Source organism: Elephantulus edwardii, unplaced genomic scaffold (assembly GCF_000299155.1).
Source record: "Elephantulus edwardii isolate Elephantulus edwardi_28Jun2011 unplaced genomic scaffold, EleEdw1.0 scaffold00151, whole genome shotgun sequence".
NCBI lineage: Eukaryota > Metazoa > Chordata > Mammalia > Macroscelidea > Macroscelididae > Elephantulus > Elephantulus edwardii.
The window spans coordinates 1,120,294-1,136,142 of NW_006399901.1; the positions used below are offsets into that span (position 1 = coordinate 1,120,294).

Genomic DNA, 15,849 nt, shown 5'->3' on the forward strand with positions numbered 1-15,849 from the left:
TGTGGTTCAAATCCAACAGATGCTTTGCTGGAGAAGGAGGAACAATCTCCTCCTGTACCAGTCAGATCTGATTTGATGGTACACACACAAAAGAATAAAATTTTTTTAAAAAAGATTGGTAGTGTCTAAAGAGTTGAACTTTTTTGTTAGGTGTTGTCAAGGTGACTACTGCTAACAGTGACCCTGTGAACAACCTATGACCCTATTTGACCCTTGCCTTGTCCTGAGCCATCCTCGTGATCTCTATCACGCTCAAGTCCATTGTGGTCGTCACTGTGTCAATCCAGCTTGTTGAGGGTCGTCCCCTCTATCTTTCCCAGCGTGTCTCTCTAAGAACTGATTCCTCTTGAAAATATGCCCAGAGCAAGTGAGGCAAAGTTTAACAGTCCTCGCTTCTAAGGAGCATTGTGGTTGGATTTCCTTCAAGAGTTGAACGGAGAAGGAGGCATTAGAGAGTCTGATGGTTTCCCAACAAGAAGGGGGGAAATTGATAAACAGTTTTTGCTCTCGTCTTTGATAACATGTTCAAAACGGAGTTTTCCAAATGTGGACTGGCACGACACGTGTGAAGAGTGAAGGAGTTTGGAAAGGCTGGGCCTCCTGGAGTCTAGTCCTGCTCCAACAGCCAATTCTACTTCCTGTTGCCTCCATTGCTCTTCCTGGAAGAAAGGAAGAACCAAGGGATCTCTGGTGGCCTAGTGGCAAGAAGCTGTGCTGCAATCCCGAAGGCGTGTGGTTCGAATCCACCAGATGTTTTGCTGGAGAAGGAGGGGTGATCTACTGTAACAGTTGGATCTGATTCGATAGTACACAACAAGAAAAGAAAAAAATTGAAAGGAAGAACCTTCTTGGCCTAAATTCCAAATCTCTTGCTGTGTTGGGAGGACAAAAGAACCTTTGAGCAAAAGGCTTAGGAGTTTGGGCTCTGCCGCATGCTTCCACCCACAATGTGTGTGAGGTGGTTTGGTTTCCTGGCAGCAAACCAGAACTGTATAGAAGGTTCAATCTGTTCTGCCACCCACACCCTTCTAACCAAGCCTGCCTTGGGCTGAGAAGGTATGGAAGCTTCAATAGAAGAAGAAAGAAATTCACTTTTGAGGTGGTCGCTGGAGCTTGACAGTGCAGATGAAATCACAGCAAGACCCTGAGATGACCATGTGTTCCCAGAAGGTGCTTAATTGCATGTCCACTTGTAGACTGGTAGACCCTTGACAGACACTGCAGGGTCTGGCCAGCATGAAGGCAGAGAACACTGAGTTGTGCTCCATGGCTTGCAGCATCTGTGTTGTGTGCCTTCAAGTTGGAACCAACTCATAGCTGAGCCCCCAGCAGGTTTTCAGAGGCTGTAAATCACACAGGAGGAGATTGTCCATCTTTCTCCCATGAAGCAGCTGGTCAATTCAAACCACCTGCCTCTGCTCTGGCAGCACTGTTCCTTACACTGTTCTAGGCCACTATAGATCATCCACGTAGCACCCATAGTCAGCAGGAAAAGGGTTTGAGTCTCAAAACACTGTGCTTGACTGGAATTAGTCCAGCAATTTGGATTGGTGGATAAGTGGGCCACTGGAGTCATAATTTTCTAATCAGGAAAGGGCTGGATTAGAAAAACAAGCTAGATGTTGCTGTTGTTGTTGTTGTTTTGTGCTGTTGAGTGGCCTGTGACTCACAGCGACCCTTTGTACAACAGCCCTAAACCCTGTTCTATCCTGTGCCAATCTCACTGTCTCTGACATACCTACCCTGATTACCCCAGTCAATGAATCAATCCACCTCAGAGAGAGTCTTCTTCTCCTGCGCTGTCCCTCCACCCTTCCCTTGCAAGCATGATGTCTCTCTAAGAACTGGTCCCTTCTTGCAGCATATCCAAAGTATGTCAGATGAAACTTTAGAACCCTTGGCTCCAAGGAGCAGCCTGGTTTCACCCTCTCTAGGATGAACCTGTTTGTTCTCTTAGCCGTCCATGGTATGTATATTCGGTATTCTTCTCCAAAACCACAGCTCAAAGGCATCAATTCTCCTATCCTCCTTAGTCATTGTCCAGCTCCCTGACACAAAGCAAGTAATTGCAAAGACATGCACCTTAGTGATAAAGGAAGAAGTTCAAGCTGCTCTGAAGGAATTGGCAAAAAATAAAACCCCAGGAATTGATGGTATACCAATAGACATATTTCAACTAACAGATGTTACCCTAGATGTGCTCACCAAGTTGTGTCAAGAAATCTGGAGGACAACCACTTGGCCAACTAACTGGAAGAGATCTATATTCTATATCATATTCCCATTCCAAAGAAAGGTGATCCAACAGAGTGTGGAAATTATCGAACAATACCATTGATATCACATGCAAGCAAAATTCTGCTGAAGATTATCCAAAAACGATTGGAACAGCACATCTATCTGCCGGAAGTCCAGGCTGGGTTTAGAAAGGGTCATGGTACTAGGGATATTACAGCTAATGTTAGATAAATCTTGGCTGAAAGCAGAGAGTACCAGAGGAATGTCTACCTGTGTTTCATTGATTATGCAAAAACTGTGTGGATCATAACAAACTGTGGCTGACTCTGAGAAGAATGGGAATCCCAGAACATTTGATTGTACTTATGTGAAACCTATACTTGGACCAGGAGGCAGTCATCAGAACAGAACAGGGAAATACTGCATGGTTCAAAATTGGGAAGAGTGTATGCCAGGGATATGTCCTATCTTCATACCTTTTCAACCTATATGCAGAACAGATTATCTGGGAGGCTGGGCTCTATGAGGAGAAGTGTAGCATCAAGATTGGAGGAAGATTCACCAACAGTCTGTGTTATGCAGATGAAACAACCCTGCTTGCTGAAACCGAGGAGGAAGCTAGATGAGTGGCAGGTAAACAGCCCCCAGTGACAGGTACAGGAGTCACACAGGCTGGTGAAGGTCAAGGGCAGCCATGGGAGCATCAGCCTCCAGTGATAGCCATCAGGCAAATGACTGAGACAGCCTTCTGTGGGATAAATTAGAAAATTGGACCCCCATTCCCTGCCCTTTTGGAGTTCAGTCTAACCGGAGCAGGACATAATGGTTCTGCCCCATCTTCCCACTGCACCTGCTGTGTGTGTCCTCTTTGTGGGATGTCACTCTCTCCTCCTGTCCTTTCTTACTTGAACCTCACGTGTTCGGCACCACCTTCCTGGGCATAATTCTCCTGACATGTGGGGCACTTCACAATTTCCAAAGCCTTCTCAAAAACTAGGGAGAACCAGTGCGCTCTTGTGGGCTAGTGGTAAGGAGTTGCAGTGCCAAGCCAAAGGCACTTGGTTCGAATCCATTTGCTGCTCTTTGGGAGAAGGATGAGCAGTCTAGTCCTGTGTGATTTACGGCCTCTGAAAACCTACCGGAGGGCTAGCTATGGGTTGGTTCCGACTTGAGGATATCTAACAACAGTAGCAACAATAACTTAACCTTGAGAACTTGGTTCTTCTTTCAGGTAACCCTATGGATCAGGACTTTTTAGACTCAGAATGATGTGATTTTCCTAAGGTTTCACAGCTGGTCCGAGACAATGCGGGCAGGAAGGCAGAGCACCTGATTCATGGTCCAGGGCTGGGTGACCCCATGGGTCCTACAGTACTACGCATGCGTCATGTACCTCTGGGGTGTGTGTGTGTTTTCTCCTGTCTCTTCGTGTGAACTGCCAGGTCTGTGAACTCTTGCCTTCTGGTGACATGACTCTCTCCTTCCTTCTCCGTCCTGCCAGCGAACTGGAAGGAGGTTTTACTGAAACACATCAGCCCTGACCAGCTGCCTGTGGAGTATGGGGGCACCATGACTGACCCTGATGGGAACCCCAAGTGCAAATCCAAGGTATGGGGCTCCCGGGGCTGGAGACAAACAGAGACGCTTGGCTCAAACCTTCCTTTACTCTGGCCTATTTCACACTTTGCTTCTAGATCAATTATGGGGGTGACATCCCCAAGACCTTCTATGTGCGAGACCAAGTGAAACAGCAGTATGAGCACAGCGTGCAGATTGCCCGGGGCTCCTCCCACCAAGTGGAGTATGAGATCCTCTTCCCCGGCTGTGTCCTCAGGTATGGCCGCCTCTGCCTCCCGCACTCCCGTGGGCCAGGGCGGGACAGGGCCTGGTGCCAGGACCCTCGAGAGGGCCTGCCAGGAAGGCTTATGTCTAAATGGGCTGGTGAACCCCACAGGTGGCAGTTTGCCTCGGACGGGGCGGACATCGGCTTTGGGATTTTCCTGAAGACCAAGATGGGGGAGCGGCAGCGAGCGGGTGAGATGACGGAGGTGCTGGCCAACCAGCGGTACAACGCCCACATGGTGCCCGAGGACGGGACTCTGACCTGCAGCGAGCCTGGCATTTGTAAGTGTCTATCTTGGCTGTGCTTCGAAGCCTCTGCCCTGACCCTGCCTGTGAGGGCCTCCTTCCTCCTTTCGATTCTCAGACTACGGGTTAGCGGCACAATGTGGTTCAGACCGTGGCACGATTTGCAGGCTGTTGGAACTAGATATGGTGCTTCACGGGTTCTGCCCTCTCCGTGCATGAGGAGGGAACATAGGCTGAAATGACTCGCTCAGATGACCCAGCTGATGGACAGCGCGGGGTGGAACCCTGACCTGAGGCTCATGTATATGGGTCACTCCCAGTTCTCTGTGATCACAGGAATTTTACTGTCTGGTGCAGGTCTCATTTGAGTCTATAACTATAGTCAGACACTTTGAGGGGATATCTCTATCTCTATCTCTATCTCTAATCTCTCTCTCTCTCTATCTATCTATCTATCTATCTATCTATCTATCTATCTATCTATCTATATCTTTATGTCAGATCAGAAGGGCCGCTCTGGTGGCCCAGTCTGTAGGGAGTTGCATTATAAATCCAAAGGTGGTGCCTATCTGGTGGTTCAAATGCACCAGAGGTTCCTTGGGAGAAAGATAGGCAATTTCCTCTCATGAGATTTACAGCCTCTGAAGCTCCCCACTGATGCATCAACTATGACTTAACTCACTGAGTGAGAGGCCAGAGATGAGACATTGTCCAGGTGGCGGCGTGTGGATCACAGTGCCGAAAAAGCCGACCTCTGACCCCTGTGAGTGTTGCTTACACAGCTCCAGGTTGACCACAAAATGAACATAGAATCTGAATAGCAGTTTGTACCAGAGGCGTATGGATGGTCAACAGACATGTGAAACAATGCTTTAACCTCCCTGACTTTATAATATCTATTTTAATTCCCTTTGACTCAAGCAATTCTGCTTGTGGAACTTTTCTTCACAGCAACATGTATACAAATATACAAAGACTCAGGTACCAGGGTGTTCCTAGCAGCTCGGACACCTGGCAGGAAGCCAACTGGCTATAATAAAGGTCTTGTAAAATGTAATTAATGATCCATTCATACAGTGCCATACCTCATACCACATACCTATTCATGAGGTCTGGTGGTTTAGTGGTAAGAAGTTGCATTGCCAAACCAAAGGCAGTTGGTTGAAATCTGTTGTCTGGTCTTCGAGAGAAAGAGGGGTAATCTCCTCCCATGTGATTTATGGCCTTCAAAAATCCTCTGGAGAGTAAGCTGTGAGTTGGTTACAACTTGAAGGTTTGTTGTTGTCGTTATGTGCTGTTGAGTTGCTTGCAACTCATAGCGACCTATGTACAACAGCTCTGAACCCTGCTCTATCCTGAACCAACCTTACTGTCTCTGACACACCTACCCTGATTACTCCAGTCACTGAATCAATCCATCTCATCGAGGGTCTTCCTCTCTTGCTCTGTCCTTCCACACTTCCAAGCATGTTGTTCTTCTCCAAGGACTGGTCCTTCCTTGCAGCATGCCTTAAGTATGTCAGATGAAGCTTCAGTATCCTTGACTCCAGGGAGCAGCCTGGTTTCACCCTCTCTAGGATGAACCTTTTTGTTCTCTTAGCAGTCCATGGTATCAGTACTCTTTTCCAGCACTACAGCTCAAAGGCATTAATCTCTTCATCATTGTCCAGCTTTCTGAGACATAAAAAGTAATTGTGAAGACTATGGCCTGTATCAGGTGCACCTTAGATTCCAGTCTGACATTGTTGCTCTTCAGTACTCTGGAGCAGTCCCTGACAGGAGATGTTCCCAGTGCAATTAGTCTTTTGATTTCCTGACTGCTGGTACAAGAGTATTACATAACATAATATTCACGCGAGAAGGGAGGTCTGGTGGCCCAGTCCACAGGGAACTGTGCTGCTAACCCCAAAGTTCACCTCTCTGGTGGTTCAAATCCACCAGCCGCTCTGTGAGAGAGAGAAAGATGAGCAGTTTCCTCCTGTGCAGTTTCCGGCCTTGGAAACCCCATCAAAGGGTCAGCTATGAGTCCAATTGGACTTCATGGTAAGAAGTTTGAGGAGTTTGTTTTATTTTTGTTCATGGGAGTAAATTGCTTCTTAAAGATGTAAGCTGATAAATGGGAAGCAACTCATGATGCATGACAGGTATATATGTACTTACTTTGGTGGGGGAAAAAAGTATATCCATAGACAAGAATTCTGGGGAAATCTATACTAATTCTAGCGTAGTTATTGCTGGGGTAGGAGGAGAGTCTTTATGAAGAGATTTTTAATTTTTTTTACACTATTTCCACAAACATAAAATATTTTACAGTGGCTACATTCGTAAGCAGAGAGCTTTGATGTCTTCTTGTTATGTGTCATAGAGTTAACTGCAACTCATAGTGACTCTATGCACAACAGCTCTGACCCCTGCTCTATCCTGACTCGTTACCCATGTTACTGTGTCAGTCCATCTCATCTGCGGTGGTGAGGGATTGCACTGCTAACCCAAAGGTGTGTGGTTCGAATCCACCAGCTTCTCCATGCAAGGAAGATGGGCCGTCTCCTACTGTGCAATTTTCAGCCTTTGAAAAATTGGAAGAGGGTCCGGATCTGCCTCAGTGGTATACAATAACAACAACAACAGCATTCACAAGCAGAATAGCCGCATGTACACTCTGCCACTCCATCTATGACATATTCAGTTCACTGCCTTTGTCAGCCCCTAGTAGAGGCCCTGGTGGTGCAATGGTCAGAGTGTCCAGCTTCTAAGCAAACTGGTGGGGATTCAAACCCACTGGCCAGGCCTCAGGAGAAAGATGAGGCTGTCCAGTCCTATAAAGATGTAGAACCTTGCGTGCCCAATAGGGCAGTTGTACTTTATTCTTAGGGTTACTGTGAGGTATCGTTCAGTTGTTTGTTGTTGTTCACCGTCGTGTCGGAACCAACTCATAGCTGACCCTCCAGCAGGTTCCTAGAGGCCATGAATCTCATGAGAGGAGATTGCCCATCTTTCTCCTGCAGAGCAGCTGGAAGATGCGAACCATGTACCTTTGAGATGGCAGCCCTGCTCTTCATTTATTTAATTTATTTAGTAATGACATTTTAAAAAAATACTGATTTATTTACAAAGTTTGAATGCATTGTTTTTTACAAAAGATCCTTCTCCTTTCCTTCAACCCCCACTCACCGAGATTGTGCAGCCCTATGATTAACAACCCCCCATCCTCACCCCTCTGTTTCCACCCTCCCGCCAGGCTTGGATCCTCATACTCATTCTGCAATAATGGTTTAATACAGTATTTGTCCTTGTAGGCCTGAGTTTGTTCACTTAGCATAATGTTCTTCAGTCCCTCCCAAGTTGGGTTGTATTGTTGTCGTTGGTTGCCATCGAGTCAACCATGACTCATGGCAACTCTATGAACTAAAGGTCTGAAGTCTTTCTATAACTAGTGACATTTATCAAAGTTCATAGAGTTTTCAGAGGCATGTTGTTTAGGAAGTGGATGTCAGTAGCAATTTACAAAATCATTGCTCCTGTGTGCTGCATAGTATATTCCATTATATGAATGTACCACAACTTCTCAATGCATTCGTTTGTGGTTGGACATCTGGGCTGTTTCCATGTTCTTGCGATGGTGAATGACTTTGCTATGACCATTGGTGTACAAGTTTCTGTTTGAGCCTCAGTTCCTCTTTTCTTGGGGTATATTCCAAACAATGGAATAGCTGGGTCATATAGCCCGCCTCTTTAGCAGTAAACCAGCAGAGTGGCAGTTGGTTCAGGATGAAGGGGTCAGGTGTGGAAAATTTGTGGGTGCGTGGGCTCATCAGACTGGCTTTTCAGCAAGTGGCTTAACCTCCCTGAGCTCAGTTTCCTAAATTCTTTGCCTCATAGAGTACGATGCTGATTAACATGCTAAGGTTTGTGTAGCTCTTAGCGGAATGTCTGGCGTTACAACAAGCACTCGCTACAGCAGAGTCACTATTATTATTAGCCGGGCAGGGCTGGGGGATAGGGGCTGTTCCTGAGATAGAGCCAGGAGATGTAGAAGCTCTGTGCCCCATTTCCTTGGCAACATCAAAGGATCTGGTCGAACCTCACAGATGTCTCTCCACTGTGTCCACGTATCACCCACCCTCCAGATCTCTCTCTTCACGCCTACATTCTGGGCAACCTTCAGTCTCTGTGGCCCCCTCCTCAGAGGTGCTCTGTGTCTCCAGGGAAGAGGGGGAGTCAGCTGGTTGGTGAGCAGCTGGGCCCTGGAGGAGAGAGCATATACCATGTGCTTCAGTAAGAACAAAGATTTTTGCACCAGCCCAGATACTGCCATTCACACAGAACAAGGCATTTTGTAGAGATGGGCTTGAATGTTGTTTTTTAATGGGTGAGGAAACTGAGGTTTAGAGAATCCACACCCTGCCGTCAGATCAACTCTGACTCATCCCAACCCTAGGGGACCAAGTAGAATTTAGGGTTCTTGGGGTTGCCAAGGCTACAGATGTTTATAGGAGCATATGTCCACATCTTTCTCCTACAGAGTGTATGTTGGATTCAAACCACTGACTTTTTAAAGTTATTAAACAAGCACACTTAACCCCTCTGCTACTGAGGCTTCTTGAGCTCTTCCTTCTTTCTCATGGGAGTCACCCCTGCCCCCTAATATCCAAAGCACTTTATTCCAGATCTGGGAGGACAAAGAGAATTCTCAAAAATTGCCTCCTTGAGTCACTTTTGACTCCTGGTCACCCTCTGTCAGATTCCTGAGGCTGTAAATCTTCAGGCCACTTCATGGTCTTCTCTTGGATTCGAACTGCTGATGTTTCAGTTAGCAACTCACCGTGTGACACACTGTGCTGCCACCAAGATGCCTTCCTGGAAGTACAGCTCTTGGTGCTGTTGAGTAGACCAAGACTCACAGCAATCCTGTGAACAACAGATCAGAACCGTGCCCTGCCCTGTGCCATCCCTCGGCCTCCACCATGCTAGAGTCTGGTTTATAAGTCACCATGTCAGTCCATCTAGTTGAGGGTCTGCCCTCTCTTTCACTGACCCCTACCCTTTTGCAAAGAAATTATGAGATTGGCCACTCCTTGAGGTATGTTGTTGTTATATGCCATTGAGTTGGAACTGACTCATAACTGGCCCTCAGGTGGGTTTTTAGAAACTGTAAAATGCATGATAGGACTTTGGCCATCTTTCTCCCACGGTGCAGTGGGCGGATCTGAACCACCTGCTTTTGGGTTGGCAACACTACTCCTTATCCATTAGGCCACTAGAGCTCCCTCCTTCAGGGATAGAGAAAAGATAGACTTCTCTCACAGAGTGACTGTGTGGACAGCGAAAGATGGAGGACCTCGGAGATTCCTGGTCATGGAGCTCTTGACCATAGATGGTCCTAGAGATTATCCAGCCCATTCCTTGATTTGGACTGAGACTGGCCCAAGGTCAGGCAGCTACACTACCCATTTCCCAGCACTGCCATCATCTCTCCGTCCGCATCATTGTCTCACAAGTAAACAGCCTCAGAAAAGACCGCAGCTCTACCTTGATCAGGCTTAGGGTTGCAAAGCCCACATTCACTTCTGCTGCTCTTGGCTCCATTCCTAGCAGGAACCTTCTCTGTCTGCAGGGCTTGGATCTGCTGGCTCCCCATTCCCAGGGCGGGGGCAGAGGCAGGCCCCACTGGCCTCCGCTCATCCTTTCCAGGTGCAGAGACAATGAGTGTGGGTTCAGTTAACCTGAGCGCTGGGAGATCGCAGGGTTAGGTTGCCAGTTCACCAGGAGGAGGGCAGGACTAAACAGCCCCTGCAGAGTGGAACGTAATCATCCTGTGGGAAAATGGTATTCTAACTGCAGCAGCGAGCAGCCTCCCAGGCCTCTCTGGTCCTTGTCTGAGACCCTAAGTTACAGAGAAGGAGAGACACGCTAAATTGATGCCACATTTTTGCACCCTTTAACTCCGCTCATTTACCAAGGTTTTTCTGAGTGCAAGACAGAAAGAAATTAACAGGTATGGAAATAAGACTCAGAAAAAAAGATCTAGATTCTGCCTGCCAGCAGTGCACAGAGTGGCCCAGGGGACTCTGGGAGTTAGACACTGCTGCCAGCCAATGCCAGATGTGAAAGGGGCCTGAGCTCTGAGTTTGGTTTTTACCACTGATCCTCTGAATGCCTTGGAAAAATTGCCTCTAAAGAATTAAGATTTTGCTTGCTTTTTGAGGGAGCTCTGGTGATCTAGTCTTTAGAGGGTTATATTGCGACCCTGAAAGCTGTACCTCTCTGGTTGATGGTTCATATCCACCAACTGCTTCTCAGGACAAAGATGGACAGTCCTGTCCTGTGCGACTCAAGAAATCCAGCGGAGGGTCGGCCCTGAGTTGGTTCTGGTTCGGTGGCAATGAGCTGAGTGAGCTTTGTTGCGCTGAGGTAGGCTGAGTGCTGCGGGCAAGAGCAGAAGATCTTAATCTGGAATCCACGGACCCCTGTAGGTCCTAAATCCTAAAGACCAAATTCAGTAACTTCTTGAGGTTACCTGTCCTCATCTGAAATGAAAGTCACAATATAACAGTCCTACATAATAAAAAAAAAATCAATGTAAGGTCCTATCTATAAAATAAAAGGGAGCTTGGTGGCCTACTGGATAAGGAGTTACGCTACCAACCCAAAGGCAGCCAGTTTGAATCCATCAGCTGCTCCAAGAGAGGCAGATGACCAATCTTACCTCATATGATTTACAGCCTCTGAAAACTCACTGGAGGGTCAGCTGTGGATCAGCTCTATCTTGACAGCACATAACAACTACCACAACATAATATACAAGAAAAAAAGAACAGGAAGCTGACTCAGAATAAAGTGTATTTTTTTTTCAGTACTTCAGTGAGAGGGCAAGATTGTCTCAGACCTGTTTCAGAGACATCTCTTCAGAGTGGTTCCTTTTCCCAGCGGGTCCATTATGACACCCTGGGTTTTGAAGCTGTTTCACATACTTTGGGCATGTGGCCAGTAGGACATTATGCTTGGAAGGGTAGAAGGACAGCGGAGGAGAGGGAGACCCCAGATGAGATGGATTGCTACAGTAACTGGGGCAATGAGGCTGGGTGTGTTGGAGTCAGTGAGACTGGCTCAAGACAGGGTTCAGAGCTGCTGTAGATAGGCTCGCTATGGGTCACAGATGACTCAGTGGCGCTTAACAATAACAGGGGACCTACAATTGTGTGTTTTATTAGATTTGTCAGGGAATTTGCTTAAAAAAATTAAAAAAGTGTTAGGACCCTTGGGTGAGAGGATGTCTGTTGACTCTGTGGGTCTGCAAATCGTGACAGGTGTCCAAGTAAATGGTGTAGATGCTGAAGTTGTAGGAGCTGCACTGACCTTAGGCTTGTGTCTCAGGACAGACTGTTATTTTGAAGGGCAAAATAGCATCTTAGACGGAGTCTTCTTACGTGTGGAGTTTAGTCTTGGAAGCTCAAAGACTTCTCCACATGCCCGACCCTTTGGTTGCTATGGTTCGTCATCCAGGGCAGATGGGAAGTTCTCTTTCCACAAGTCGCTGCTTTGGAGGCATTGGTCCTGACACCACTGGCCTCCTCTCTGGTGCAGAGAGGAGATGTGTAATAGTCACTCTGAAGAGCTGGCTGGTGGTCTAGTCTATAGGGAGTCATCCCCTTCATCCACCAGCACCGTGGGAGAAAGATGGCAGTCTCCTCCCCTGTGATTTACAGCCTCTGAACCCCGAGGGAGCTTCAGCTATGAGTGGGTTCCAAGTCCATGATGGTGAGTTATGAGTTATTTCACATCATGGAGAGAGGGCGGTAGTAGGCTTACCCTCAGCCTAAATCATGCTTTTTATCCAGGGGCAGGAAAGGAAAAGACCTAAAAGACCAGGATTTTAAAGAGATTAAAAAAAAACCAAAAATCTTGGGGAGCTCTGGTGGCCTAGTGACAAGAAGCTGCACTACAATCCCAGAGGTGCACGGTTCGAATCCACCAGACGCTTTGCCGGGGAAGGAGGGACAATCTCCTTCTGTACCAGTCAGATCTGATTTGACGGTACACACACACACTCTAAAATAAAAATAAAACTTAAAAAAAAACCAAAACAAACAAAAACCTTGGAAAAGTGAGAGAAGACAAAGATGAGGAAGGGGATAGAGCTGGAGTTTTTGGTTGTGTGTGTGTTTTTTTAATTTTATAAATTTTAATGAAAATTTACAGAGGTTTTGGATTTCGATTCATTCATTGTTGCACTTTTCTCCCTGCCCACCCCAGAGTTTTTGTTTTTACACTCCATTCTCTTGAAGGCTGTTTGAAATGGAGCAACTTCCCAAAGAAACAAGGTTTGATAAAAACAGTCCGTTCCTTTGCCAGGGTTTGGCCTCCTTGGCCACCTGTGTGGCTTTTTCCTCTCCTCAGAGGAAACCATTGCTAACAGGTCTTGTCTGTTAAAATATTTTCCATGCTACCTACAGGACCTGTACATGAATTCATAGAAATTATGTCTGTCATCCAGTGTATATTTGAAAAAAAATTGCAATTGCAATGGTAAATAAAACGAATTAGAATTTAAATGTTTAGGGTAAACATTTGAGTGGTACCAACAAAAAGAACTAGTAGCAAGGGAGCTCTGGTGACCTAGTGGCAAGAAGCTGCACTGCAATCCCAGAAGTATGCAGTTCGAATCCACCAGATGCTCTGCTGAAGAAGGAGGGGCAATCTCCTCTTGTACCAGTCAGATCCGATTTGACAGTACACACACACATAATCAAAGAACTAGTAGCATAGGTACACATAACAGCCAAAATTAAAAAAAAAGTTTGTTTACATGTTTACAATATGCTAATAGATGTTGCAAGCTAATTGTTCTGCATTTTTCTCTTTTGGCCTGAGGATATATCATGGACATTTACCCCAGTCACTTATTTTTAAATTTTTGTACTGGTTTATTTACAAAGTTTATAGATACTGTTTATATATATATATATATATATATATATATATATATATATATATATACACACACACACACACACACACATTGTGTTTCTTTTTTTAATATATACACACTGTTTTTCACACTAGATCTTTCCCATTTACTTCACCCACCTCCCCCTCCCTCCATCAAATTGTGCAACCCTATGATGAACCCCCTACCCTCCCGCCCATCTTCACCCCTCTATTCCCTCCCTCCCCCCTTGCAACCTCATATTCATTCTACAAATTACCTCCATCACTTCTTAAAGAGCAAACTTCTTCCTTTTTATTCCAAAACATTATTCCCTCATATTGAAATAGAGTACAATCTGTTTAAGCAATTCTCCTCTTTGCATTTGCCCCAATCTGTATATTACACACAGTGTTGTAATCATGGTCCCTTTATTATCCTGTAAGATGATTTCCTGGTTCAAACAGGTTTGCATTTTGCCTTTTATCAGAAACTGAACAAGACTGAGTTTTCTAGGTCTACATTGGCAGGAAGAATTGCCAGTGGCACAAAAGTGGTTACAAAGTCCTGGTGGTGTTGTACATTATATATCCAGCCACTAACCTAAAGGTTGTTGGTTCAAATCCACCAGCAGCTACTCCAAGGGAGAAAGTCTTCTTCTATAGATATATTTCCTTGGGAACCCAATGGAGGGTCTCTATGGATTGGATCCATTGCATCAGTTTGTTGTCGTTATGTGTTGTTGGGTAGATTGTGACTCACAGTGACCCTATGAACAATAGCTCTGGTCCCTGCCCTATCCTGACCTATAGGCGACTGTCTCTGACACATTTGCCCCCATTGCTACAGTACTCTGTCAAGCCATCTCATCCAGGGTGTTCCTTTCCAGCTCTGACCTTTCTATGCACGATGTGGAGCTAATACTTCGCTCATAGAATTGTTGTGAAAAAATAGTAAAATAAAAGATAAATTACCAACCCAGTACTAGGCAGATTGAGACATACAGCCATTATTACTATTATTTTTTACTTTATTATTATTTGCACGTGTACTGTCAAATCAGATCTGACTGGTACAGGAGGAGATTGCCCCTCCTTTTCCAGCAGAGCATCTGGTGGATTTGAACCTCATACCTCTGGGATTGCAGTGTAGCTTCTTACCACTAGGCCACCAGAGCTCCCACAGCCATTATTATTATTATTATTATTATTACTGCTGCTGCTGCTGCTACTACTACTACTACTTCTGCTCCCCCTAGCTCAGATGCCTCCAGGAAGCCTTTCATGTGATTTCTTAGAGCTCCCTCTGCTCACAACAAAGCATCCTTGGAGGCAAAGATGACAAAGTTTCATCTCACATACTTTGGGCATGTTGTTGGGAGAAGCTATTCCTTGGAAAGGGTTAACCTGCTTGGAAAGGTGAAGAGATGGCTAAATAGAGGAAGACCTTTAATGAGATGGACTGACATAGTGACTGCAGCAGTGGGCTCTAGTGTATCAGAGATGATGAAGCTGGCACAGGACAGGAGAGAGTTCACATCTATTGCTCATAGGGTTGCTATGAAACGTACTCAACTCGATGGTACCTAACAACAACTACTTACAACCTGCCAGAGAAGTGATTGCCTCTGTCACTCATGTCAGCATGGCACTTGCCGTGCGTTCCCCTCCACACCTGTATGTGAACATTTTGTCAGCCCCGCAAGGCGGAGTTTGTTCTCAAGAGCCATGGCTTATGCCTCCTTTATCCCCATTACCTACCCACCACGCTCCCTTGCTCAGCAGACACAAGTCAACACTTGTGGTCCCCAAACCCTTTGTCAGGATTATCTGAATGTCTGCTTTTCTGCCTCCCCTCAGATGTCCTGCGATTCGACAACACCTACAGCTTCATTCACGCCAAGAAGGTCAGTTTCACCGTGGAAGTCTTGCTTCCCGACAAAGCTTCGGAAGAGAAGATGAAGCAGCTGGGGGTGGTCACCCCAAAGTAATGCCTTCTCCCACTGCAGGCCTGGCCCCCTCATGTCTCCTTGCCGATTTTCACCCCCTGTGGCAGTCAGTCCCTAACCCCTATGGCTCTGCGGAACTGGGCTGGGGGGAAGACCTCAGGCAGAAACTGGGGCACATTCATTTCAGAATTAGGGAGAGGGCCTGAAGTGGATTTCCTTGCTCTCCAAATGACCTGAGAGAGCCCCAGGGGCTGGGCACCACAGTATTGACTATTGATCTCATAAACTGTGCCAAGTTCACCTGGCCAGTGACTAAGACTGCAGGGGAGAAATGAAAGGGGAGAGATGGAGATCTAACATCGTAGGGAAGCCAGCTGCAAGGGAGGACTTGCTCCCACGTGGACATGTAAATCTAGATCATAATGAGGAGTAGCAGGGTAGCCAATTGCTAGAAGTGTGGGGACCAGATTTCCATAACTGAGGCCAGGATAGCTTTGGGCTTTCCCCCTAAATCACTGGAGGAGGTGTTGTCGGCATAGATTGTCCCATTCAGGGGTAGATAAGCCTACCTCCACCTCCCCCGGAGAACCTCAGTAACTCCTGGGTGCACTGGCTGCCTCTTTAATTATTAGCGATTGTCAGTGACTCA

At 46.3% G+C, this 15,849-nt stretch overlaps 1 protein-coding gene across 3 annotated transcripts in view; it reads left to right on the top strand.

Moving 5' to 3' along the window:
• SEC14L2 (SEC14-like 2 (S. cerevisiae)) overlaps nt 1–15,438 on the top strand; it is a 29,212-nt gene extending 13,774 nt beyond the window's left edge. Inside the window, exons 9-12 of one of the 3 annotated variants that reach the window (XM_006894783.1) lie at nt 3,740–3,846; nt 3,933–4,072; nt 4,193–4,362; nt 15,112–15,312. In XM_006894783.1, the coding sequence (XP_006894845.1) occupies nt 3,740–3,846; nt 3,933–4,072; nt 4,193–4,362; nt 15,112–15,242 (548 nt within the window). In that variant the 3' untranslated portion in view covers nt 15,243–15,312. Of the gene's footprint in view, nt 1–3,739; nt 3,847–3,932; nt 4,073–4,192; nt 4,363–15,111 lie in introns of all 3 variants that reach the window. The other 2 variants (XM_006894782.1, XM_006894781.1) reach the window with 2 other exon arrangements.
• The last annotated feature ends 411 nt before the right edge of the window (nt 15,439–15,849 follow it).